The sequence below is a fragment of the Zalophus californianus genome, chromosome 3 (genome assembly GCF_009762305.2).
Source record: "Zalophus californianus isolate mZalCal1 chromosome 3, mZalCal1.pri.v2, whole genome shotgun sequence".
NCBI classification, from domain to species: Eukaryota; Metazoa; Chordata; class Mammalia; order Carnivora; family Otariidae; genus Zalophus; species Zalophus californianus.
This window is the reverse complement of record NC_045597.1, coordinates 71,041,032-71,068,871: the sequence shown is the minus strand read 5'-3', so window position 1 is coordinate 71,068,871 and position 27,840 is coordinate 71,041,032. Positions and strand designations below refer to the sequence as shown.

The 27,840-nt window shown below is 48.5% G+C and overlaps 1 protein-coding gene across 1 annotated transcript; it reads left to right on the top strand.

Annotated features, from left to right (window-relative positions):
* The first annotated feature begins 688 nt into the window (after positions 1-688).
* Positions 689-25,518, top strand: LOC113920828 (arachidonate 5-lipoxygenase activating protein). The gene is made up of 5 exons (XM_027591184.2): positions 689-890; positions 7,515-7,614; positions 14,137-14,207; positions 18,723-18,804; positions 25,039-25,518. Exons 1-5 carry the CDS (start codon positions 821-823, stop codon positions 25,199-25,201), a joined length of 486 nt encoding a protein of 161 aa, XP_027446985.1. The 5' UTR covers positions 689-820; the 3' UTR covers positions 25,202-25,518.
* Positions 25,519-27,840: the final 2,322 nt, after the last annotated feature.

Below are 27,840 nucleotides of genomic sequence, written 5' to 3'. Positions count from 1 at the left end.
AGATTGCAGGAATCCTGCATTTTCTGTGTGGCTTCTGAGAGACTGCCATTTACAAGGAGAAAGCTGTCCTGTAAAATGACAGGTGACCACCTACCTCACCCAGCAGGCTCACTCTTACCCCTGCTCTCTACTCATTATTACATTGAGAAGGTTCCAGGAAGGTGTCTCAACAATGACCTCTGAGGAGCCAGCGGAGTTTAATAGTGCTGCCCGTTTGGAAGTTTTCCTTATGGGTCACCCATATCCTCATTTCTGCTCCTTATCTAAATTCTTTGGTTGAGTTTTACTTCTCTTGTTGCCCTTTTCTCCCCTGTAGAAATGGAGATGTCAGCTTGTCCCCCCTCCTCATTCATTCATTCATTCATTCAATCCCTCATCCAGCCCTCATTATGTGGCTGCCACTCAGGACTGCCGTGTGTGAAGTATTCCATTTATTTTCACCCCTGGGAATTCAAGAAAGGAAAGGCAGCACTCAAAACCCAGATCTTTTGGGTGCTCTATAAATAAAACCCAAGTTTCCTTTTTTTCTTCCCTTCCTGCTCCTCTTCCAAGCTCTGCTTCTCTTGGCAGGTCACACGAGCCAGGGCGCTTTGGTGGCTAGTGAAAAAAAAAAGAGAGAGCGAGAGCGAGAGCGAGAGCGAGAGCGAGAGAGAGAGAGAGAGAGAGAAAGAAGAAGTCAGTGTGTAACTGTGCTGGGACCTTCGGAAATTCTAATGATGAAAGACAGAGTGCGGGCCCTCACTTCCCCTTTCTGCAAGGCACAGGCCTGGGTGCCTGCCACCAGACTAGAGCAGTCCTCCCTGGGGAGCCCGAAGCAAACATGGATCAAGAAGCTGTGGGCAACATTGTCTTGCTGGCCATTGTCACCCTCATCAGTGTGGTCCAGAACGGTAAGGGAAGGTCCTCACTCGGAGGGGGGGCAAGGGTGGATTTTGTTTGCCAGTTGTTGGCAAGTCAGTCTTACACCAGTCTCTGTGTCTATGCGCACTTTGGCCCACTTTTGCCTTATTTTGTTATTTGTTTCTTTTTCTTTGAATGTATGGGGTGTGTGCATTTGTGCCTGCAGTCGGGGTTTTCCTTCTGGTATTCCTTTCACTTTAATGGGGATGACTAACCAGAGCCAGGGCAGCAACCTAGAGGCTTTATCCAAACCCTGACTGAAGTGTCTGCAATCAGCATTTTAACTATTAATTACTGTGGCCAGAGACCGGGTGGGAGGCAAGAAGCCTAGAAAGGGAACGTGAAGTACATGTTTACTCAGGCACTAGGCTTTAGTAAGTGCGGCTGGGCTGACCTCAGTGCAATTGAGATTATCTGTCACCTGTCAACTAAAAAACATGGTCAATTTGGGGGGTGGGAGGGAGAAATCCCCTTATCATTATTTTATCCCTGTGCTGCTCTTTCTTTTTTTTTCCCTTGTGGAGAAACAGGTTCTTTGTAATACTTTCTTTTTCCCCCTAGCAATGTATAATTTTGAGGCATTTTTCCTATGCATTATATATTTACATAAAGAGAGAGAGGAAGCATTTTTCTTGTGTGGGGTTTGCATTTCCATTAACCTTGCTAGCACTTAAAAAAACCAAGTAAGGGACCCAGACCTGACAAAGATAAGACCGTGTTGAATTTTCTTTTTAGAGTTCTGAGTCAGGATTGCCACCGACTCTTTTTATACATATTTCCAGTGGCTTTGTGTTTTGTAGTTTATTAAGATAGAGGAAAAAGGAGAGTAATTACTAAGGGCAGCTGCTGTAACCTAATGGTCATTACTGCGTGTCCCCACACTGTCACACTTGGGAAGTTTGAATATTTAACCGGTTTGGGATATCCTGTTATTTCCCCCCAGCTTGAATGTGGACAGAAGCTGAGGTTTTGCCTTCTGAGCCCAGAGCGGGGCTTCCCGGAGACCTTCCCACCCAAGAGAGGCCCAACTTTGCATCCTCCGAGTACGTTTCCTATACGGAACAGCAGTTGATCGATTTTTGACCCAAACATTTTCATACTAAATCCACACCATCAAGTTGCAGCTCAGAGAGGGGACAAAGGGATTGTTTAGGCTGCCATTCCTCAAGCCATTGCTATTTCGTGCGGGGACCGTGAGCTCCCTTGATCTTGCACATCAGCCAGGGATTCATTTATTCAGCCTACATAAAGCTGCCAGGACCCGCTGTGCTGGCTTTATGGGGATATCGCTATGGTGCGGGCCCCCAGGAAAGGAAAAGATAGTGAGAAAAGATGGCCAGGCATGGTCAACAGGAAGCCTTCAAAGACCCTTCTGGTGTCTTTGGGGCAGTGTTCCATGGGTGGGTGGGTGGACAGGGCTCTTTCAGCTCGGTGTAGGGTCTCCCCTCCGGCCCTTCCTCTTATGAGCATCAATGTAGCTGATGATCTCAGTGGACTGGGGAGCCAGCTCCCCGTCACCCGCCTGTGGGGATGGGGCTAAGCTAGCTGGAAGGTTGGCGCTCACCTTGAGCTGTTCCCTCTCAGTTCAAAGCTGACTTGGGGGAGGCTGCAGGGTCTCCTGTTGTGAGTACAGAGTCTCTTCATCTCTCCCGAGATGCAGAACCCGCCCTTGGTCTGTTGAGTGGGTCCTGGGCTTTTTCTCTAGTAGCAGAACAAACCCTGATCAGACTGGAGGAGGAACCGTGAAGTTCCTAATTATTTTTGGCAGTGAGAGTAAGTCTTCTTCCTTGGTACAGTATGGAAGGAGAGATTATAACTAGTCAAATGTCTGAGTCTTAACAACCACAGTCTAAGGGCCTTGACTTTGGACAGGCCATTTCAGATAGGGAAAGAACACAGTGGCCTCACTAATAGAAGTCCACCAACTGATGAGTGGGATGGAGGTTTCCTGTGGGGAGATGTGAGTATGGACCTGAGTGGAGTTCCCGTTTTGGGCTGGAGACTTTTTCAGACTGGGCAGACCCTACGTGGCGGCCACATCCTTTCCTCTGCCCTCCCCCACCCGCTAGGGCAACGTAGGGGGAAGAGTGACTTTGTACAGCTCTGGTGCACCTTTGCTGGGGGAAGGGACAACCGGCTGCTCTTTTGAAGCCACAGAAGCAGCCCAGCCACATTCCTCTCTGAGGCAGAGACCTCGGACTGCCATGTGATGCTGAGACCACTGCGTGAGGCCTTTTATTTGTAACTGTGAACTATGCCCATGTCGGGGAACAAGAAAAAGTCCAATAACTTGGCAGAGAACATCTGTACTTGCTTGCACCACGAGTTTTCAGGTAAACACAAAGGTGCAAGTGCATGTCCAGAGCCTCTCTTTGCAATTCTAATTAACCGCGACGTTGCAACCATAGATCTTCCTTACAAAGTTCAGAAAATATGCAAAAACTGTGCCTCTCTCCTCCTGCCCCGCAAAATGCCATTTCCAGCCCTTCCTGTTAGTGTTAAGGAGTATTTACATGTTGTTGTCAGGACCGCACACTTTGTCTTTGTCCCAAGACAGAGGTCCTGTCCACCTGTGTCTGTGATGGTATCTGGGGTCTGTGCTCTCTGTACACTGTGTGGACCTCATTTCTTGGGAAGAGGCCAGAGCCCAGCCCGCCTGGGGGCACTTCCTCCTCTGACTCTTAAACATTTTTAGTCATCAAGATCTTTGAACCTGTGGCCCTCTTCCAGCTTGATCCAGCAAAACACAGATTTGGAAGCACAGAACGAGTTTAAAATACATCATTCCAAGAAAGCTGGGCCAGAACCACCAAAGCCTGGTTTCCCAGGGAGTATAGATAGATGCATTTCCTATGAATAGCATCCAGAGAGCCTCCAGCTTCTCCTGCCAAGGTCCCAGCAGCGTTGACATGCAGCAAACTGAAAAAACACAGATTTGGGGAGAGCGATTTCCATAGGAAGCCAAACTAATGAGATTGAGAGGAGAAGGTGAGCCGAGGGGTAGGGCACTGAGCCTCGTGCATGAAAGCCTGAATGGCAACAGCAGAGAAAAGATGTCCTGCAGCAGGACAGCTGTTCCCACAGCCCTCTGGCTGTAGGGAAGGGTTGTGGAAATTGGCATCATCCTCTCTCCTCCACTCTCTTGTTACTGTGAAGCCAAGAAGGGGGAGACATGATGACCCTACGGACACAAGGGTTTGTGAGAATAGTGGTGAGGAGGGATATAGAGCTGGTAGTGAGCCCTTACCTTCCCATGTCATCCCTGGTACTCCCACCCCAACACACACACACTCCTAACGAACCTCATGGGCACCATATTGGAAGACCTAACAACCCAACCTAGGGTTGGATGGGCTTTAGAAACAGGACTCATGAAGTGCCCCATAGCGGAAATCTTACCTACACCATTCTCAGTAGCTCCTACCTGAACCTTCCTGCGCTAAAGAGCTCACGACCTACCGAGCTTGCCCTTCCCATCATTAGGTGTCTTGAGAGTTGGCTTTGTGTCAAGCACAGTGCTTTGTGTTGGGAATAATGCCTCACTGAATCCTTGCAGCCTGTGGAATATACACTATTATTATTCCCATTTTACAGAGAAGCCATGTGGGGCTTGGAGAGGCTAGGCCATGGGTTGAAAGTCCTCGAGCCAGTTGTGGTGACACTGGGATCCAAACCCATTCTAAAGAGTAGACGCTTACGCTATGTATATTGCCCCAGATACATTTATTCAAACGCACACTCCTCAAGAGGTTCTACTGCCCTATAACCTCCATCCACTGGTCCTGTTTCTATTCTCTGGAAAAGCCTGGACTATGCTTGCTGCTTCTAGGTTTACAGAGTCAGCTGTAGCACCCTACCTTCAATGTATCACTTCTCAGGTGACTTGGTTTCTAGGGTCCCTTGTCGTTGGGTCACCCCCTCCCACCCCCACCCATCTTGCCCTGTGCTAAGATGCAGATGATAGATGCACCTAGGATCCAGACGTCAATTCTATGAAAATAATCATGGGCGTGTGATTCTTTGAACACTTGTATCTCACTGCTGGCGTCTATTAACTTTCTGCTTAACTAAAATCTCCAGATCTTTTCATGTGATCCTGAGAAAGTTAGTTGGCTTCTCTGACTCTCAGTTTCCTTAACTGAGAAATGGAGCTATGGTAACTTCCACATGTACTTGTTGGAGGCGCTGCGTGGCATACCCGGGGGCAAGTAGCCAGCAGGGCCCAGCATGTGGTAGGTGCTCAGGGAGGGCCTGCAGCCTTTTCTCTTCGTGTCTCTGCCTCTGGCTCTCTCTCTCTCTCTGGTTCGGCCTACTGTCAGCAGTTGGCCAAGATCAGTGTGTTCATGGTCTCTGCACGAGAAGTTTCTGTGATACCGTGGAGGATAACGTGGGGGCAGGGTGTGAGTGGGCGGTGAGGAGTGGGCAAAGGAAGCCAAATTCTTTCAAGTTTAGCTAAGCAGGAGGGAGAGGTAGAGCCTAGTAGATTGAGGCAGGCTTGCTTTTGTTTTGTTTGATGGGTGGGAAAGATCCGAGTCTGTTTCTAGGGTCAAGAGATGGAGGAAGAAAGAGAGGGAAGGTTCAGGAAATGGGGAGAACACCAATGAAACAAAGGGCTGAAGGGGTAGCAGGAATGGACTCAAGGTCACAGGTAGAGGGCAGTCCTTGGAAAAGAGGAAGGGGTTGGTTTCTCTGAGCAAGGAGAGGAAGAAGAAAGGCAGATGCAGAGAAGTACGGCCAAGTGGTGCGGCTGGTTGCAGAAATAACCTCTGACTTTCTTAATACCCGTCTCTGACATGTTCAGAGGCAAGGGCCGTCCCTGTGGGTTCTGGAAAGGCAATGGTCAGAATTTTCTACTGTATTTTGTGGTAAGAAGAGACATTCAGAACAGACCGATGTGTACTTGCATCCTGTGTGGCTGATGGAATCCCTGCGGTGAGCTTCAATGTGACAGTAATGGGAAAAAAAAAACATCCTCATCTGCCCCCCTGGATTTGAATCCCCAGCTGTGCTGCTCCCCAGTGGAGTGAGCTGTCCGACCTCCCTGAGGCACTGCGTCCTTGTCTACAAAGTGGGAACAGCACTGTCCACTTCCCAGCATCAGCGGAAGACCCAGTAAGGGAATAAATGTTAGGTGTCTGCTGGAGCGCCTGGAGCTGGCCGATGCCCCCTTCAGACCAGTGGCCCTTAGCTATGCTCCAGACAGGCACGTTGCTAGGATAGGGCTGTACTTTTGCCCAAAAGAAAACCAGGGCAGGGTTTTCTTCATATACATGGTTGAGAAAGCATCCGTTTGACATTTTTTTGAGGAAGCTAATATGAAGCTGATGAAAAGGAATCCCATAAGACCCCTGATATTCTCGAAATAAGAGTAAAGGAATATAATGGGGGGGAGGGGAGAGAGACCTTCATTCCTACCCCTCCCCCCCAATCTATAGACAAACCTTCTGGATTCTGGCTCCTCGGCACCCCTCACACCCCACAGCCATCACCCTAGTTGGCTCCCTCCTATCTTCCCCCCTGTCGTGGGCCTGACCCCTCTAGATACTCACCATGCAGAAAACAGAATGGCTCTTTGCTTAACACCATTCTTCAGCTTACACCTGTCAGGAACTCCTTGTTGCTCGTGAGATGGGAGTAAGTTCTGATTTTCTTAACATGGTTCTCATCAAGGTCATAGTCACGCTGCTAAATCCTGTAGGCACCTCTCAAGTATCCTCTTCTTCAGGCCTGGGCTCACTTACTGCTTCCTCACTCCGTCCACCCTATGAGCATGCCACACGGCTCCTTACGCTGCTCTGCCTTCTCTTCTGTCCATGGCTCGGCACACAATATAATTTTAATTTGAGTGTTTTGTTCACTGTGAAACACTGTGTATGATCTGTCTCCTCTTCCACCCTTACTGGAACGTAAGCTCCTCAGGCCAAGGTTCTCTGTGTGTTTTGCTCTCAGATGCAAGCTAAGTGTCTGGTATATGGCAAGTCACAAAGAAAAACGTCTGAAAGAACAATTCACCATCTATCTCTTTGGCCTCATTCGTAATTCTGCCAGCTTCCACTCCCTGCTCCTGATTTCCCCCATCATAAGCTGGACATAGCAAACCAAAGGCTGTTCTTGCCTCTGCACCTTTGCGTATTCCATTCCACTCGAGTGGGGTGATCTCCTCTGTTGCCCCCTCCATCTCTTTGGCTAATTCCCACTTGTTCGGCAAATCTTATTCTAGATGTCGGTTCCTCTAAGGATCACTCCGTGATCCCAACACTGAATTAAGTTGCCTCTTGGACCCTCAATGTTCTCTGTCAGTTTCATCTTAGCATGAATCACTAGAGGGCAATTTCTGCTCTAATTGTGTGTTTATTTCCTTTGACTTGTAAGAACCTCAAAAGTGGGGGCTGTGTCTTGCTCACCGTCAAGATGATGGCTTCACCATCACCAAATGCAGTGATTTGTAGAGATAGCTACTGAATGAGTTTTTGGTAAATGACATTTGATGGAAGACATTTAGGGCTGTTTGGAGGGCACATAGAGGGAACATTGAACGTTCTGGTAAAATAATGGGACACCAGGCTCAAGAACGTGCCTGTTATAAACCAGATCCAAATCTTTCTCTCTGCCAGGTTTCTTTGCCCACAAGGTGGAGCATGAAAGCAAGACACAGAATGGGCGGAGCTTCCAGAGGACGGGAACACTTGCCTTTGAGCGGGTCTACACTGCCAAGTGAGTCCAAACCCTGATACTGCAAACTAAGAGTGCGGGCCCGGGCACAGGGGCCTCCCTACCAGAGTGAAGACCACTTTCGAGGCTACATGTCTGTCTGGGCCAACCTTCAGAGTGCGGGGGGAGGCAGAGCTCCCAGGGAAGGCTGAACCTCTCCTGGGGGTGGGAGTGGGGGTGGCTTTGTGGACACCCCTCATGATCTTAATGAGTGCTAGTGTTTCAAGAAAGGAATTGGGGATATTGGAGGCTGGCGGGGGGAGATGTGTGATCACCACACCTCCACCTTGCTCCAGAAACTCTGAGCCAGTCCTGTGGTCACAGTGTTACCAGTTTCCTGGGGAATTAGTCCAGAGGTACTACCATGAAAACCAGTCATGACTCACTGGCTGACTTTGGAAGCAACAGGTAGGCCGTGATGGCGGCAGCCTTCAGCTCACTGCCCCTTGTGTCCCGCTCCGTGGACATCTGGAGGTGTGGCAGGACCTTTCAGAATGCCCGGTCTCCTTGAGCAACCAGAACAAGAACAGTAAGAATGGGGGAACTGTGCAATTGCTCCCCCCGCCATTCTTTACTTTTGAATAAAAAGGCTGCTTGAAAACACCTGAACGGTTCAGTGAAGGAAATGGGAGCTATTTAGGATGCAAATCTGAATCGATGTTATTCAAACACTCATTTTTTCCTTTATGCAGAATGTATTTGAACAGCAGTTTCAGGCAGTGGCCTGTTTCTCTGTGCCTGTGATGAGGGGCCTGTCAGAAGGAAAGGCTTCAGCTATGAGCTGGCACAGGAGCTGGCCTTGAGTCTTAACTCAGAGATGACTCTGATGGCCCCCACAGATCTTTCCAAACGGGCAGTCATGGACACGCAAGGAAATCATCACAGGCTGATGTCTCGGTCCCCTCACCCCGTCTGGGCCCTTTGCTTTTTGGGCTCGGGGCTTCAGGCTACTCCTGAGCGCTCGCAGTCCCTCCAAGACCCCCCCCCTCTCCCGGGCCCTCACCACCTGCTCTGTTCCCCCTTCCTCAGACTAAGCAGTCCTGGGCAGGGTCATTCCGGCAGTCGGATCTCAAGGAAATCCTTTGCTGAGCTACCTACAGGGAGATTTCTTTTTTAACGTTTGGGCCTTCAATGTATGAAGTTAAGTTTCCATTTTGCCAGCAACGAAGACAAAATGGAGCAGGCCGGGCCGTTCAGTTTCTGCCATTTTCCCGAGAGGTGGGCTAGCTCTGTGCTCACACCTGGCCCCTGGCTCCAGCACCCAGATTGCAGAAATGCCCTTTGGTGGTGGCTGCGCTACGTCATTTGGAAGGGCGGTTTGGAAGTTCTGCAATGGTGTGGGGTTCCTGACGGAAGAAGGGGCCAGGGGAGAGGGGTGGGGCATTCTTGCTGCCCGGGGGTCCCCATGGTGTGGATGCTGCAGCCCAGCTCCCCAAGCCCCTGTGTCTTTACCGCTTCAACCTCCGCCAAAGGAGAACGAGAAGAATGAAGAGGAGAGGGAGCTGTGGAGAGGTAGGAGCTCAGGGGGAGGAGAGGAGAATTTTCTGTAAGATGAAGGTTGCCCAGATACTGTTGTGGTTCTGTTACAGAGACCACTTCCTCCCTGACCCAGCTAACAGCAAGCACTGGGTGTGCCTACGGTGGTTTATAGAAGGGCGGAAAGTTTGGGGCCACAGGCTACTGTGTGCTGGCAAAAGCCAGAGGCGCCCAGTCGGCTTGCATCTGCCAGGAAGTTATAGGCAAAGGGTTGTGTGTTGGTCCAGCAGAATATCTTCTCCAGCGGTGGCTTGTCAAGGGGCCTCCAAAAGCACCAAAGAAGGTGCAGGTTGAGCCATGGATTTGCAAAAAGACAAGAACATTTATTTAATCTTGTTGTCTAAAAACTAAGAAATTAAGCTGTACTCATGTTTAATACTCAGGTTGAAAGCCGACTGTGTATTATACCTGTCACAGGGTTGTGTGATCAGATCTTCTGGTTGATGGGGTGTGAGATCATAAATGTTTCCAGACCACAGCTATCAAGAAAAAGTAGTAAAACAGGATAAATGATGCTGGTGGGTTGAAAAGCCTGATGCATATTTTTCAGCATAAAATATGACTGCTGACAGATACAGATGGTTCCAGATTTTGGGGGGCAGTTGATAAACAGATATTGCAGCGAGGTGTGGCCCATCAGCTCCAGCTTGGCCTCGGTTAATGGTCTGTCCCATCACCCATCACCCACCAGGGCAGAACTGAGTCAGGGTTTGAGAGACAAAAAGAATCTTGACCTTGACTCTCTGTTCATGTGTATAAAACATAATTCAAAGCTCTGTTCCCCGATGAGCACAGCTAGAACAAAGTTTGATTTCTGGAGGAAAAGCTCAATTAACTGACCTAAGATTCTTCCCCAGGAGTGCAGGTAAGCACGCGTTGCTGAGAGGAGAGGGGGTCTCTGGACAAGTGTAAATTTCTGACATGTGTTCCATAGATTACAAGTTCATGAGCTGGTAACACGTGTTACAGAGAAGAAAAAGTTCTGGACAGCAAGACTTTTTGAGAACTTTTGATGAGCTGAGGAACATTGTGATTCTTGGTTCTCCAAGAAAGGGAAGTCATTTTTTAACTACAGATACACCCCCCATTTTTTTTTTTTTTTGCAAAGTGTATCAAGGGTTTAGTGTTTTACAGAATACATTTTGCGAAATGCCACCCTAAAGTCCTTTCTCTCTTGCACCTCTCAAAATCCACCTCAGACTCACTTCTGAGTGGGGTGGACTTGTAAATAATTTGAAGGTAATAGATCTGCATTGATTCTATTGATTAGTAGTGATACTATTACTATTATTAGTGATATTTACTTAAGTTAATCCAAACTCACTAACAAAGCACTATGTAAGTACTTCTCTATCTGATTCCCAAAGGTGGAGAAAAACAGAAGGGAAAATACGAGTCCTTTTCTCCGTGAAAACATTGATAGCGTAGTGCATCAACTCGAACGCAGCACAATGAATTGTCGACAAATCTGGCAAGCACCTCGGAATTGGACCTCAAGAAATGAGAGCCAAGATGGGTTTGCCAGTTTTGTCTTGCAGAAAAAATGGCGCACAACTCTCCACAAAAGAAAATTTGGAAGAATGATAATTTGTCAGCAGGAAAGACATTTCCACTGGGGATTGTAAGAAGGAAGACGTTGGAACAGTAATAGTCACTATTTATTGAAAGCTTGTTATGAGTCAGACACTGCTTTATCGCATTTTATTTTCACAAGCCAGGGTGGTAATTACTAATGTCTCCACTGACCTCCTATAGATGAGGAAGACCGAGAGGCGCAGCGAGGCTAGGAAATGCACCCACATTCACACAGCGGCTGACTAGACGTTGGACCGAGGCTTTGTGACTTTAGAGACCATGTGAGCATCTGCTAGGCTCCATCTCAAGAGATAGCCACATCACTGACCAAAGCTACTTGAATTCAGCCCAGCAGTGGCCCTCTGTCAGGGAGGGGCATCTTGCGTGGAGCTGTGGGTAGAAGACATATCAGAGATCCTGGAGCGGAGAAGGACTGGCTTGAGCCAGAGCGAGGGACGGGACTCTAGGTATATTCTGGAAATCCAGAGGAGGAGCCCATTCTCTTAAAGTTGGGAGAGTTTCATTTAACTCCAGACAGACCATTTTTATTGGGGACCAAGGTGACTTGAGACAATAGGAAGAATGATTGAATGACTAATTCAGTGTCACATTACTATACCATTCTCTCTAATGAGCAAATTCCTTAGTTAATTAAGAATTTTTTAAAATTTTGCACCACCCAGATGAATCCAGTACTTAAAAACAAACAAAAACAGAAGCATGAGAATGAGGAGGAGGCAGGGGAGATCTTGGTATTAATAAATTTTCAAACTGTTGGAGCATCAGGTATTAGGTCCCATCAGATGTAGAACATTATTCAATTAAATAAGGGATGTGCTCCCGCTTTTCTCGAACTGGGAAATAGATCACATTCTGAGTCCCAAGGCTGTGGTTTGGTGCCTCTGAGATGTAAGAATATATATGATGCTCATGCTCTGTAGCTGCATATAGGACCTGTTTGTTCGCTAAGTACTTCACCCCGAATAATAAATTTGTTCTACCTCCTGCCCTTCAGAGTTCCTACTGTGTCCACTAGACACAGTGAACCCCCTGGGCACCTGGCAAGGTGAGCAGGGCTCTGTTCTCTCCCCCGTGCCTATAGCCCAGGATAGGATACACTGCTTTCTTACCTTTAATTTCATTGGCTTCTCCAGTAGAGGATCTTTTGATCATCAGAGGGACATGAAGTTTCCTGTGGCCAAGGACACAGTCCATCGTCTCTGGGTTCTCTGCAGGGGATGGACCAAGGGCTGCTCATTCCAGAGTTCTCAGTGGTACCAGTGAGGCATGAGACGCTATTGGTCGGAACAAGAGTTTATAGCTGATTTAGGAGGGAAAGCATGAGAACCAGATCAAGAAGTATCCCTAGGAAGGACTCCAAGGAAGGAATTTGGATAAAAGGCTGAACACGTTATGCAAATTGCATCTCTGCTTTTACCCGTGCAGTTTGAATTACATTAGACCAGTGGTCTTTTAACTTGAGCATGCTTCAGAGTCACCTGGAGGGGCTTGTTAAAACACAGATTGCTGTTTCCCCCACCCTGGGAGGTTTTAATTCTGTGGGTCTGAGATGGGCATTGACATTTGCAGTTCTAGCAAGTTCCCAGGTGCTTCTGATGCTGTTGATCCAGGGACCACGCCTTGAGCACCACCTCATTTAGAGCATCAACTCTTAGAGTTTACATGGCTCTCAGAGTTGCTATCAGTCTTAGGTTTTTCAGGTAGGGAAACTAAGTCCAAAGGGATTGTTTTGCCATTAACAAACAGCTGGTGAACGTCAGGGCAGGGACCAAATCCTAGTCACGTGCCGCTTCCACTCTATTGCTTTGCCCTCCCATCCTTTCAGGCTTCCACGTCTTGTAAGGTTGTTTTCCCATGGACATGTATATTGGTTGTCCTGATCTAGACTCTAAACTTCTCAAGAGGACACTCGCTATTTATTTCGCCTAGTCGAAGAGGTAACAGACCTGGTTTTAGAGTTGGACTGACTGTCGCTTGGTGATGCTGAGCAGGTTACTCAGCTTCTCCAAACCTCAGTTTCTCATGTGAAAATGAGAGTAGCTACAGTAGGCTGAATAAAAGGCCCCCAAACACATTCACATCCCGATCCCAGGAGCCCATGAATAGGTTCTGTTACATGGCAAGAAGGAATTAAGGCTGCTAACCAGTTGACCTTGAAATCAAGGGAGTATTCTGGATTATCTGGGTAGACTCCAATGTCATCACAAGGGTTCTTTAAATATGGAAGAAGGAGGCAAAGAAGTCGGTGTCAGGAAGACTTGAATGGCCATCGCTGCCTTCGAGGTTGGCAGGGGGCCACAAGCCAAGGAATGCAGGTGATCTCTAGAAGCTGGGAAAGGTGAGGAAATGGATTCTTGGCTGGATCTCCAGCAGGACTGCAGCGATGCTGACAGACTTGACTGTAGCCCAGTGAGACCCATTTTGGACTTCTGATCTTCATGTGATTTGTCTTGTTTGAGGCCACCGAGTTTGTGGCTACCTGTTCCAGCAGCCATAGAAAATGCATGCAGCCACCCCTGCGCCCCCTCGGGACCTTGGTGAGTTTACAAGAGACGAAGGGTGTAAGACACCAACATGGTGGCTGGAGTGAGGTGAGAGCCCCTTCACAGGAGCCAGGACTGAGCCCTGCACGCTGCGATCCCACTACCAGCAAGGGACCTTTCTGAGCACCTGCTTTTCTGAGTTGACCCTGGTTTCTCTGGTGCTTGAAGCTCACCCTTTGTTCCCCAGCCCAGCCTGTGAGTCTGAGCTGACTTGTGCGGCTGACAAAGGTTTCCTGAGTTGGGCTCCTCTCCCCTGCACCTCCCCCTAATCCTGACAGCTGCCACAGCCCTGCTGTCTGTGTTGCTCACTTTTCAATTCCAAGAAGCACTTTGGCACAGCCAGGAGCAGGATCCCTGCCAAAACGAATCCATCAAGAAACCAAGTCTCCTATTGGCTTCGCCGAGGAAGGGAGTGAACGGATCTCGAACGTGTGTTTGCTTCATACCACTGCCCATTTCTTTTTTTTTTTTAAAGATTTTTTTTTAATTTATTTATTCATGAGAGGCAGAGACAGAGAGAGAGAGAGAGAGAGAGAGAGAGGCAGAGGGAGAAGCAGGCTTCCCACTGAGCGGGGAGCCCGATGCGGGACTCGATCCCAGGACCCCGGGATCATGACCTGAGCCGAAGGCAGACGCTTAACCATCTGAGCCACCCAGGCGCCCAACCACTGCCCATTTCTGATGGGGCACCCGTGTCTTATTGGTAGATGTAAGTGCAGTTATGAACGGGGTTTGCGCCTCACGTGTGATGGTGATTATCAATTTGGGTTTCGGGTGATTTTCAGACTACGCTGCAGTAACATGTTTTCTGATTTTTCTTCTTATTGTTATTTTTTTTTTTATTCTACAGCCAAAACTGTGTAGATGCGTACCCCACTTTCCTTGTTGTGCTCTGGAGTGCGGGGCTCCTCTGTAGCCAAGGTAACTCGGGCTTCTCTGTGTGTGTTCTCTTCCTGAAACGTGCATCTTGAGGGGGTTCGAGTGCAGGCTTTTTATTGAAAAGACTTTGCTTGACCTCCAGCTCTGCTCCGCGAAGGCCCCGGAGAGGTGAGAACCCCCGGGGAGGTCGTCTTGCAGGCCTGCTCTGTGCCCGGGTGGGGCGGGTGCGGTAATGCATTGCTAATGCTTGTTCCCTGGTGGTTGGTTGAGAGCTGCTTCGCGGACAAGGGTGGTTTCAGGCTAAATGTGACTCAGAATCCTTAAGCAGTCTTCGCCCTGATGCAAGGGCATTATAAATGAGAGCGCCTGAGGGATCTATTCTGGGACCCTGTCACTCGGTGCGTCCGCTAATAAGCTTCCAGCGGGGTGGGCGTGTGTCTGCAGAGCCCCGGTCTCCAACCCTCTCCCGGGTTATCGGCAGCCCACAGCCCCGACTCTAGCAGGTTGACTCCCAGAGTTGATTTAAAATGAAATGGAAACCAGAGTCCTGTGTTTTGGTCCCCTTTGGAGCTTGGCATTGCGCCTGGTGGAGGCTTGGCGTGACCTGGCCAGCTTCCACACCGTGGCCCCGCAGGGCACGTGCCTAAGGAAAGGCCACTGTGGCCTCTGAGGGGCTAAGTAATCCTCTCCCACTTTATGGAGGAGGTAGCGGGGATATTATCTCCCTCTAGGATCTGCGAGGACACTGGTTCAGGGAGATAAGGTAACTTGTTCAAGCTCACTCAGCGGGTGGACGCAGAGGCAGGATGAGAGCCCAGGTCTTTGGGGCTAAATCCTGGATTTTTCATAAGTATCTTTCTGCATTAGCTATGTATCTACTGCATATACATTGAACACCTACTTCGTGGCAAGCCCTGTGCTTGGATACAGAGTGATAAATAAAGAGATGGTGGTGGGGCACGCAGCACTTGGTGAGCTGAACCACAGGGAAGACGCAAATGGATAAATTCTTGCCGAGAGTGAGAAGTGCCAGGAAGGAAAAGGATCAGGTGCAGTAACAGGGAACAGAGGTGAGGGATGGCAGCAGAAACTCCTTCAGGGACGCCATGTGGCCTCTTTCTGTGCTCCATAAGGCTGTCATTACTCACTATTTATTTACCACTATCTATCCTGAGTGAAATAAGAAACATGTCTGGCATAACTTGAAAAATCAAGTCAAACTATGCTTATACGAGGAGTTATGATTCCTTTTATGTCTTAGATGATACTTGATAGAGATGAATCTCCAGTTGTTCTAGCTGGATAAATACACAGGGAGTGGGAAGGTGTTTTGGAGTCCTGGAACCACGCATTTCAGCCAAAACAAATGTTGGCACCGCTAGGGGACGAAAGTGTCAGTAAACCCTCTTCGATCATCGTCATTCCTTATGACTGTAGTAAATTACTGGATTTTTTAGTCAAAAGGAACCACAGGGATCATTCTAGCCCAGAGCCATCACTTTATAGGAGCAGGAGTCCAAGTCCCAGAAGGACAAGTGGTTTGCTCAAACCTCAGAATTTTCGAGTCCAGATTCGAACCCGCTGTGCCCCTTCTACTGTTCCAAGCAGCCTGGGTCCACGAGGCATGCACTGTCCTCTGCAGGAGGGCAGTGAGCACAGCCATTTTCCACCCCTGACTCCTGTCAGCTCTTGTTCAGTTTAGCTGCCCATCGAAAGGGAGACGGTCTGGTAAGTTAGAGCGGAGCCATCCAGATAGGACAAACCAAGAAAAGACTTCGTCCAGGGCAGATTGTGAATTCTGACAGTTCTGTGACCTTCAGATAATAAAGAGCATGAACCTCATAAGCAGTTTCTTTTGTGCTTTGGTTTTCTTTTCTTTCTTTCTTTCTTTCTTTCTTTCTTTCTTTCTTTCTTTCTTTTTTTTTTTTAAGATTTTATTTATTTGACACACACACACACACACACAGAGAGGGAACACAAGCAGGGGAAGCAGGAAAGGGAGGAGCAGGCCCCCAGCTGAGCAGGGAGCCCGATGCAGGGCTCGATCCCAGGACCCTGAGATCATGACCTGAGCCGAAGGCAGACGCTTAACCTACTGAGCCACCCAGGTGCCCCTGCTTTTCTTATCAAAGCACATGACACTAGTATTTTGGGAGGCAAGGTGGAGTTGTGGCAAGAACACGGGTCTGGGGGTGGACAGACTGGAGACCGTTCTGAGGACACTCGTTGCTGGTGCTGGGACCCCGGGCTGTTACTCAGCTTTCCTCAGCCTCAGTTTCCCCATTTGTAAAGCAGCAATAATCGAGTTCCCAGGATGATTAAGTGAGAGAGTGTGCATAAAGCCCCTGACATGCTGCATGGAATAGATCAGATCAAACCATATACACCTGCCAATGTCTGACTGTTTAGGACACACAAAAATGGCAATTTCATATAGTCCAGCCTAACAATAGATGCCCAGTATAGGTTATTCATAGTGCTGGTGGTGGTAATACAGCTTTGAAATGATACAAACCTGGTTTCAAATTCTACCTTGTTAAAAAATAAAATTCGGGGCGCCTGGGTGGCTCACGCCTTCGGCTCAATCATGATCCCAGGGTCCTGGGATCAAGATGCCCTGCATCGGGCTCCCTGCTCGGCGGGGAGTCTGCTTCTCCCTCTCGCTCTCTCCTTGCTTGTGCTCCTTCTCTCGCTCTCTCGCTCTCTCTCTCTCAGTCAAATAAATAAAATCTTTAAAAAAAATAAAATAAAATTCAACCGAGTGAATTTGAAGATCGAATTGGCTTTATCAAAGGATTCATGAATCCAGCAGGATCCCGTCTGGTAAGCAGAGGGGAGCTCCCAGAGGGTGTACAAAAATGGAAGGTTTTTATAGGAAGGAGGGTGGGGCAAGAAAGTTGTTAGCAAAAGAAAAGGATTGTTCCAGGCAAGGTTTCTTTCCCTTGGGGGAACGAGGGGTGGGGGTCTTATCCTGCAGATTACCTCATCTTCCTTTGAAGGAAGGAGAGGGCCCACGTGGCCGATTACTTCATTGGCTCCTATCAGAACATTCCCAACTACAGGTTAAGACCACATTTCTGTGAAATGGCAGTTAGGTTAGGGATGAAGCCCTGGTTTGGGGACTTGGCCTAAGTGATGCCATTTTGGGCCTGTGGTTTTCTTTTTAACAACCTTTTCCTTGGTTCACCTGACTTTTATGAGTTCATTTAACAAATAATTTTTGAAAGCCAGTATGTGCCAGGTACTATGCCGAGCCCAGAGATTATGTCTAGCAAAAGATGGCTGTTCTCATGGGTCTTTTGGTCTGGTAAGGGACTCTAGGCAAACTGACTTCTTTGAGCCTCAATTTCCTCATCTGCCAAAGGGGACAGTAATGCACTCTTCACCAGGTGGCCAGGAGGATTGGAGACCCAAGGACCCAAAGTGGCTGGGGCAGTGCCTGACATAAAACGTGCTCTGTCAACACAGTTAATTTGGCATTTGAACAATGTTGGAAGGTCTTCAGAGTGCTTCTATACCCAGGCGCCTATCTCACCCTCACGATCCTTCCTGATAGGTAGGAAAGCCGCAATCAGCCCTCTGTCCAGATGTAGGAGGAGTTAAGTATTAGCTCCTGATCATAATAGTCCTCGTGGGGTTGGGTTTTCTAACTCTCAGCTCTAAGGTTCAGGACTCCTGCTGCTCATGGTTTTTACTCACAGGCCTAGAAGGCAAAGGGAGTCTTCCTCCCTAGAGATCTTTTTTCCTCCCCAAAGATTGATTTATTTATTTGAGAGAGAGAGAGAGAGAGAGAGAGAGAGAGAGCATGAGCACACACAAGCAGGGGGAGGGGCAGAGGGAGAGAGAATCTCAAATAAACTCCCGCTGAACTCGGAGACTGGCACGGGGCTCGATCTCACAATCCCGAGGTCACAACCTGAGCTGAAATCAAGAGTCAGATGCTCGGGGCGCCTGGGTGGCTCAGTCGGTTAACTGTCTGCCTTCGGCTCAGGTCATGATCCCAGGGTTCTGGGATCGAGCCCCGCATCGGGCTCCCTGCTCCGCGGGAGGCCTGCTTCTTCCTTTCCCACTCCCCCTGCTTGTGTTCCCTCTCTCGCTGTCTCTCTCTCTCTCTCTGTCAAATAAATAAATAAAATCTAAAAAAAAAAAAGAGGGAGAGTCGGATGCTCAACTGACTGCCCCCCCCCCCCACGCAGCCCCCTCCCTAGAGATCTTTTCTGAATTGGCCACAATTGTTCAGAAAAGGTCGAGCATTGCACTGCTTGGAGGCCCAGAGGGGAAGGGTATGCTTTTAAGAGAGCCAGCCTAGAGCGGGGCTTGGGGTTCGGGGTGATGCCAATAGAAAGTAACAGTACTATCATAAAACTTCTAGGTTTCTACCAGCCCTAGGCTTTTTGCTGAAGTTCCCATCAGCCGGGACTGCGACTGCGAGAAACTGAGGCCTCTGCTAGATTTTGCGACCATCATTAGTTGCACAATGACTGTGTCGATATTATGTTACTTTAGCATGTTCTGGCATCTGTGAAACTCACACGGGGTCTCCCTTTCTCCCCTTAGTTCCCGCGGCCTTTGCTGGACTGATGTACCTGTTCGTGAGGCAAAAGTACTTCGTCGGCTACCTGGGGGAGAGAACTCAGAGGTAGGCCACCGGGACTGTTTAAGAGCCAGGGTGTGAGTCATGCTTTTAGAGCGAAAAGAGCCATCACTCACAACCATATTCTGCCTAAGCTTTAAGGCTCTGAGGGATCACCTGGGGCCGGAGGGGGAAGGCTCACTAGTATCCCTCATCCTTTACCCCCTGAACTTTGCGGGCTCTGCAAATGCAGCTGGGGGACTTGACTCGTGTGCCCCATAACCAACTCCTCCACATGGCGCTGGGCTCACAAAGGATGATTTAACGCCATGCGCTTGCTACACATTCTTGCAACCCCACACCCTCTACACCCACCCTTCAGAGTCTGGGCCTTGAATGACTTTCTGTGTCTGGCTTCCCAAGGCCTCCGGTGAGTGAAATGTTTTATTGTTTGCCTAAAGAAAACGAGAGCGAAAGCTTGCACCTTGTGATAAGTTCTCTTGAGTAACAAATCTTCCGGGGACCAGCAGGAAGAACGTGGCAAAAATAGGCTGCACTCACACGCAAAGGATGGAGTCTGTGAATAGTGTCCCCGTTGCATTGCTTATAGATGCTGACAGACGGAAAGCTCCAGAGTAGCAGTTACATACTTTGACGACACCCGGCTTGGATAGTCGGGATTTTCATAAAATAAATGAGGACACTTACAGAAGAAATATTCGCGGTCTAGTCTGCCGTCGGTTCCTTAGAATTCCTAACGTACCAGGAGGGCTCCAAGAGCCAGGCTGGTTCTCTCCAGTTCCGGGATGCTGCCGCCCCTACGCGGGTCCCGCCTTCCCCTCCGTGTCTCTCCTTTGTCTCATTTCACATCCCCCTCTGTCTCTCACAATAGCACCCTTCTCTCGTGGTTAATGGGCTCTCCGCTCAGACAGCATCCTTCAGTGGTGACAAAGGCTCTGACATCCCTCGAGGTCGGCAGGTGAAAGCACTAACATCTGGGGACCTTGGGAGCCTGTGAAGCTAAATGACTGGGGGGCGGCCGATGGGGTAGGGGGCTTGATGGTGAGCTGCAGCCTGGAGGACGACTCTCCTTCCTGCCATTCTTTTTGTTGCTCTTCTTTCCTTTAAGCCTCTCTAGTGGTGTCCGTATGTGTCCTCAAAAACCACAATTCCTTCATGTCTCTTATCCTAATCAACACTGTCATAAATGAGGTTCTGTTTTCTCTCCCACCCTGGGAAACCTCCGTTCTGCCTTTCCCCGGGAGATCACCTGTTGTCAGGAGGTGGAGGGAGGAGGGGTGTCTATCAGTGAAATTGGGGCGGGGGGGTGTCTGCTCTCTTAGGCTGCGTCCCTGGGCCTCCCTGTCTTCCTCACCAAAGCCTCAGGGGTTTGGCCCAGGCACTCTTCTCCTCATCTGTCACCACTTGCCTGAGATCTTAAAGTTGCTTTAATTCTAAGACAGTCTGTGGAGCATGACAAAATGTGTCATTTACCCACGGGCTCTTTTCATTTTCAAGGTAATCACTGCTAGGGAGTGAACCAAGGTGGCAAAAATAATAAGATAGAGACTTAAAATCTTAAAACTATCGGATTTCCCTGGACCTCATAGACATGTAATTGGTCTAAACTCTTAAATCCTGGCCTGGTGCCCCCCAGGAGAGGCCAGTGAGATGGCCCCAGCCCCTGTACCCCGCCATGTGTGCTGTGTTAGAGACTTCTCACCTCTCCTGCATCCACAGCCTGCCTTACTGACCCATCAGAGTGCTCTTTCCTGCTGAGACCAAACGTGGCCGCATAGGACTTCCGAATATAGGGTTCTGAGCTATATATCAACAGAATGATAGGTACTAGATGAAATGTCTAATCCTAATCTAGACCAAAATATAGCTTGAGGTGGATATAAGCCCGAGGGCCTCTGTGGCTAGGTCCAAGAGGATTTTCAATTCTGCCTTCTGGAAACTATGTGCTAATACCCTTCCACGGTGGATTCCACTGTGGACGCCCACCTCCGTTCCTGGGCTGTGCCACACTTGGACTCTGCCAATGATTTCATGGCTCAATGTCTTCGGGATCTGCTTATTTCTTGGGCTCACCAACAGAGGAAGATACTGCTCAGTGAGACCCTTCCAGGAATTTCTCCCTTGGGCTCTCAATCATTTTTTGCTCCTCCGTAGGGCTTTGGCCCTAACCGCATCAGAAGTTCTAGTGCGCTTTTTGGTCCAGTGGGTAGGCATGACATTCCTTGATATATCTCCCCCACCAAAACTTCTCCCTTTTGGGATTTTGTACCCCCCCTCTTTGTCCCCCCTAGAAGTTTATGGCCCTACATCCTATTCCCTGTCTTGATTCGGTAGTTGGTAGCATCTCTACAGGCAGTTAAGAATGAATTTTAGTTTCTCCCCCTTTCATTCTAAGCTACTATCTGGCCCAAACCAGTGGCTGTTTGGCATTATAGACTACTTGCCTTTTATTAGCTACCTTCCCTGGCTGGCACTAGGCTGCCCTCTCTTCCTGTCCCTCAGAGCCCTGTTCCTTGTCGGAGCTCCTACTAAGTTCCTCTCTGCAATGTGAGTTCTCAACCCAGTGGTGGACGGGGCAGAGACTGGCAGTGAACTCAGGCCAACCCACTCCACCTTGCCCGGCTTGCCCGCTCACTCCTCATTCACTCCCCACCCACGTAGTAAATACTTACTGACCACCTGCCCCCAGCGAGGTACTGAGTCAGTTGTTGAGATGATAATAAACATGACAGAGCCCTCGCGCTCAAGGAGGCCCTGGGGGCTGCAGGAGTCAGGGGTAGTACCCAAAACACGAAACCTGTAGAAATAATTATGGGCACAGTTTTCAGAAGTCCTGGTCCCTCATAGTCATTTTCCCCTTTAGGGTCAATATTTTAGAATCTTTGTTCCCAATGTGGACCATGGGGTTACGTCACCAGAGTTAGACTCCAGGGGTGAGTCTAAGGGTATCAAGGTTGGTGTTTCTAAAGTGAAACCCCCCAACCAACGACACCAGAATTGGCTGGGGTGCTTGTTAAAAATATAGATTCCTGGGCCCCACCCTGAACTTTACGGACTCTGAATCTCTGGGGTGGGAACCGGGGGAATACGCATTTTAACAACTTGTACACACAGTCTGGGGATCACTGAAGGCTGTTCATGCCTCTTTTCTAAGATGATTCATTTGACAAAAATGTATGGAGGACCTGATTTATTGGAGATATGTGGGTGAACAAAGGAGCAGTATCTTGCTCTCATGGGCCTTACAGTTTTTATTCCCTTTAGAAGTTACCAGGTTTAAAGTGGTATTTCTTTATTGAAAAGAACAGAATTATAAAGCCAGAGGGACCATAAAGTTTTCTTCTCCTACCCACATTTTGTATATATTTTCTGTGTGAGGCCGGGAGGGTCAGCAACTTGCCCAAGGCCACATGGCGGAGAGCTGGGGCTGGGGCTCAGGGGCCCTGATGCGGGGGCTTGCCTGTCTCACATCACAGCTCCTCCTCCTCGAAGTTTTAGGCACATTTGAGAGGGAATTGTTTGTCATAAGGCCTCTTGTATGTTTTCATGTAGGTTTCATGGTGTGTGTGTGTGTGTGTGTGTGTGTGTGTGTGTGTGTGTAGGAAGGGGGGATACATTTGTTTCAAAACTAACCACAAAATCCTAGTCTCCAAAACCCAGGAGCCCTCAGGAAGGGAGAAGGAGCAGCCCACTCTGCCTCTTCTTGCCTGTGGGACCTTAGGCACATCGTTCAACCTGTCTGTTCTCAGTTTTCCCACCTGGAAAATAGGTTAACAATATTGCACAGAGTAGGTTTGAGGATTCCGTGAAGTCGCATATATAAAACACCAGGTCTCTCAGATGCCGAATTTAATTCTGACTTTCCCCACCCCATTTAGAGAGAACTATGTATCAACTTTTAGAAACAATAAAAGACACGCCTTGAGTTTCAGAGTCCAATTATGTAGCTTGTGGCCGGCTTTTCCTTCTACACTCTCCTTGGCTTCCCCAGAACCTGGGGCAGGTCCTTCCTCTGGGCGCACCATGCCCACCTCCCAGGGCCACAGCCCATCTCCAAGCCTGACGGACTGAAAGAGGAAGCTAATGAAGTGCCCGAGGTGGGGACCTGCATTCACCCTTAGCCCTGCAGGTGATGGGCATGCGTTGAGCTCCTGCCTCCCACACCCTTCACATGGTCTGGGAAGAGTTAAGGCACCACACAGCCGTCTCCTGGGGGGCAATCCACCTCGAGGCCTTTGAAAAATGCTGCCCAAAGTCAAGAACACCACAATTTCAGCAGCAGGCACTGCCATTTCATCCTTCACCACAGATTTATCTCGAGCACGTTCTGAAACGGCTTTGCAAATCACTTTTTCTTGTTTCTGTAATGAGCATATGGTGGCCTCATTCATGTGATAAATCTGAGCCACCACGATATTTGACTTTTCACAATTTAATTTCTCTGAACCCTCTGTTCTCTGGCTAAAAAATATCCCTTACTTAGACTCTGTGACTTCCTTATCGGCATTAGCAGGTAACTGTCTGTATTTGTCTGCCAGGGACACCATAATTGAGTACCAGCTCAGACAACAGAAATTGATTGTCTCTCTGTTCTGGAGGTGAGAAATCTGAGATCAGGATGTTGGCTGCCTTGTTTTCTCCTGAGGCCTCTCTTCTCGGCTCATAGATGGCTGTCTGTGCCCTGTGTCCCCACCTGGTCTTCCGTCTGTGTGTGTCTGTGTCCACCTTCTCTTCTTGTAAGGACACCAGTCATATTGAGTCAGGGTCCCCCTTGGTGATCACAGTTTACCTCAATTACCTTTTTAAAGACTCTATCTCTAAGTACAGTCATGTCCTGAGGTGTTGAGGTTAGGACTTCAACATATGAATGGGGGGGTGGGGACACAATTCAGCCTATAAGGCTCCCTTGAGGAGCCAAATATTTTTCCCCAATAAAGAGATAGAACTTCTCCCTTCATGAGCATGACTGTAAACAGGAAACCCAGGAGAGACCACAGCTGGTCAAGGAGCGGGGTGGGGGCAGCTAGCTAGCAGGGCTGCTCAAGCTTTAACGGCCTGTGAGTCATGGAGGGACTTGTCAAAATGCAGATTCTGATCCGGTAAATCCAGGGAGGGCCCTGAGATTCTGCATGTCTAACAAGCTCCCAGTGGATGCTGCTGGTCTCTGGAGCACACTTTGAGGAGCAAGGAAATAGTCAACTGCAGAATGGTTTTCAGACTCTTGGCATAGGAAAGTTACGAGTTACAGTATGAATCTTTGGGGTCCATTTCCGAAAGATACAATTTCTCATGTTGAACCCGTGGCTGCCAAATTCTGCTCTCTCTTGATTATGTCAAAAACCGGGCTCAGCAGCACTGACTCACCTGTTCAGCTGAGCCGGCTGTTCTTCTTGAGCAGTCTTGATTGCCAAAGGGTCCCCTCACCGGGGTCGTTACTAACAGCCTTAACGAGCCATTTGGCTGGACTTTCCGAACATGCTAGTGCTTGCACAGATGGATCCAGCCCCAGCGGTCACAGAGGATGGTGGGGAGGGAAGCCGGGGCAGCTGCTGTGTACAATTAGGCGGTCACATATCACTGGGGAAATGCCTCCTGACCCCAGCTGCTGATTTGCCTAAGCAGCTTAGGATTTAGGGCCTTCGAGAGAAGAATATGAACGCACTAAAACATCTCTTCCCCCTCCATTCACTTACAATGTAAGAGCCTGTCTTCCATTGTGAGGGGCCCAGCTCTTGTTAGCGGGAATAGGAGGTATTCCCCAGTAGCCTCAGGAGTGAGACTGAACTCTCAGATACTGAAGCACCTTTTAGATTCCACCAGCCTTATTGGCTCATTGAAACCAGCACCCGTCTCATAGAGTACTTAGGTCCTGCGTTAGACCCAGCTGCTAGCACGGCTTTCTAGGCACTCCCGGAGCAGGACGGCCTCAGGAGGGGGCCTGACAAGTCAATGGGGTTCCAGATCCCCGGTCAGAATGCCCAATGACCAACCAAGAGAACCCACCGCCTTCACGCCGTCGGGGAAATCAGGAGAGCACCGAGAAGCTGCCCAGCAGAGCCCTAACGATGACGGGGTTGGTGGTCTAGGCTCTTTTAGCTTGGTTTAAAATATATTCGGTGACCAATAACAGCGGAGATGCTCCCATTCTTCACATGAAGTTTGTACAGCATTCTGGAGTAAAAGGAACCCTAATTTAAACCCCATGTATCTCAAAGTTGATACCATTTTCCATTAAGTTCGTATCACTTTGCTGCTTCTACAGTTTTCTTTCTCTTCCAGCACGCCAGGCTACATATTTGGGAAACGAATCATACTGTTCCTGTTCCTCATGTCCCTTGCTGGTATATTCAACTATTACCTCATCCTCTTTTTCGGAAGTGACTTCGAAAACTACATAAAGGCAGTAACCACCACCATCTCCCCTCTGCTTCTCATCCCTTGACTCTCCGCTGAATGCAGGGTCGGCGCTCTGTGATCAATACTGAAAGTCGTCATAATTCAACCCTTGCAAAGATGTAGCTCCTCTTCAGACAGCTGTAAATCTAATGACCATCTGGGCTTCACAGCTCGAGTTAACCGTGCTTTCCCTGGAAGAAAATAACTTGGTGTCCGCCCCACTCCTTGAGATTGGGGGTGGCCCCGGATCTCTTTTCAGACCCACCATTCTGTATGTTTCTTGACTTATCCTGCTTTCTGAAGATGTTTTGTGACCACATTCATGTGTTCCTAAAATAAAATGCAGAGACATGGTTTAGGCTGCTGGGTGAGTCTTTTGTGGGTTTATTGCTACATTTGAACAACTAATCTGTTTTCCTCGACCTTCATATAATGATAATAGGAAGGACACTGTCCTTATACACACCTGTGCCTGAAAAGACATTCACCAAAACGTCCACTCTGATTATCTCGAGGTGAAGCGATTTGGGGTAAGTTTTACTCTGCAGTTTATATTTTCATGTATTACTTGAAGTTTCTTAATGAGCAACTAAACATCACTCAAAAAGGAACCAGAAGAAACACAACTGAAGCCTGGCCTTTTCTGGGAAGCCTTTCCTACCCCCAGGCTGGCCTGGGGTTGCCTCTTGACCTTCCACAGCACCCGCTGAACATCTCAACTGCAGCAAACCCATATTACAATGTAAAGATGTTTATTAGCGTGTGTCACCCTTCCCCACTAAATCATTAGCTCTTGAATATCCCTGAAATCCTATTTCTTTTGCTTTTCCTGTGCCAAGCTCGTAGACTGTCACATAGCAGGCGTCCTGCCTCAAGCTATTTTAGAACTCAAACAGACGTCCTGTAAAAGTGCTGTATTGTAGAGGACAGTAGGGATGAGTTTTATGAGTTTAAGATGTGTTTTCTTTCAATGTTTTAATGTGATAAATTGTGGAAGAATGCAAAAAAAAAAAACGAAACAAAACAAAAAACCCAAAAAACAAAAAAACAAAACACCCCACGCTTTCCCTCCTATAGACAAACAGACTTCCTTAAGAAGCTTTTGTCGACTTCCTTAAGAATCCTCCACATACCCCATGAGGATTAGGTTGGTATCTCTATGTGCCAGCATCGTGCCTGGAACCCATCATATCATTTTAGTTTAAAATATGCTGTAACTCAGTGTCAGAGGCTAAGATAACGCCAGGCCCATTGTGGGGGGCCCCAATTATTAAACAAACGAATAAATGAATGAATGAGTTAATAAGTCACTGGCTGGCAGTATTGAATAAGGTATGTGTGTTGAGCCATTTCCCATATTGGGGATAGATTCACGGTGGTCCAACCACTGTCGCACATGGTGTCCCTTGGCACTGAGTACAATTTAGAAGATAGCTGGGTATGTATAATCAAGAGTCCAGGACAAATGACAAAAAGAAGCCAGCTCCTACAAGGGGAGTCAATTCATGAGGCCTTAGCTTTCAATTGAGGTGACCAGTAATAATAGATGAGTCCTGTTTACTCCCATCTGAGTCTCATGATGCTCACGATCTTAGGAAGGATGAGGCAAATCTGGGGGCCAAACGTCGCCAGCTTTCTCTGTGTTGCCTGCTTGGGGAGTGGAGTGAAGAGAAACATGGAATCTGGGCTGTGTGATGTCTGGGTTGATGTGCTTCATGTGTGATGCTTAAGGCAAGCAGATTGCTCAGTTCAAGGAAAAACCCCCATGTGGACATGGTTTCCTAGGCCTATCTGGTCCAGACTAAAGCCCCATCTGGGCTTTTATGCCAAACCCCTCCCAGCAGAAGCTTCTTGGTGCCAACTGTTTTAGTAGAGTTGCTCTTAGCTCTCTGTAGAGAGCAGACTCAAATGTCCTAGCCGGCATTGGAAAGAAAAGTTCACAGCAAACAGCAGTGTGGAAGTGGCCCCAAGGCCTACCTCAGCCTGGGCTTGCTTTGGAGCAAGTTTGCCCGAAGGATTTCCTGGGAGGAGGGGCTCCCAGTTTTAAAACTGGGACAGTCCTGGGCAAACAAGGCTGAGCTGGTGACTGTAAGGGAGAGCTAGGCCAGAAAATGCTCAGGGGAGACTGGGGACCCTCTAGCTCCCAGAGGCCACACTGTTCAAACCGACTGTGGGAGGCCCAAAGTGCAAAGACAGGAAATGACGTGATGGCCCAGCAGAGGCTCTGCTGACTCTGGCCTGGGAGGGAGAGGGTGCGACCGAGGGCATTAAGGAGTTGAGATGCAGGTAGAGCAGGCTCCATTCTTCTGAAGAAGAGGGTCTCAGGTGCAGAACTCCAGCTCGAGGGGCTCCTCATCTGGTTGGAGGCAGCACTGCAAAGTGGTCAAACTTTCTGTCTTCAGAGTTCTAGGCCTGGGCTCAATCCCCGCTCCATCACCTCCTCAGTTCTGTGACTGCTCCCCAAGCCTCAAGTTTCACATTTATTAAATTGGGATAATAATAGCACCAAATTGATGGGGTTGTTGTAAAGAATAATAAGATAAAGCAGCTGAAATTGTTTAGCATATAATAAATGTTGAATATTATTATCTCCTATTGCTATATTTATTATTATTACCTTTTTCAATTAATTTTCTATGGCTGTGTAAGAAATTCCCACGAACTTAGTAGCTCAAAACCCCATAC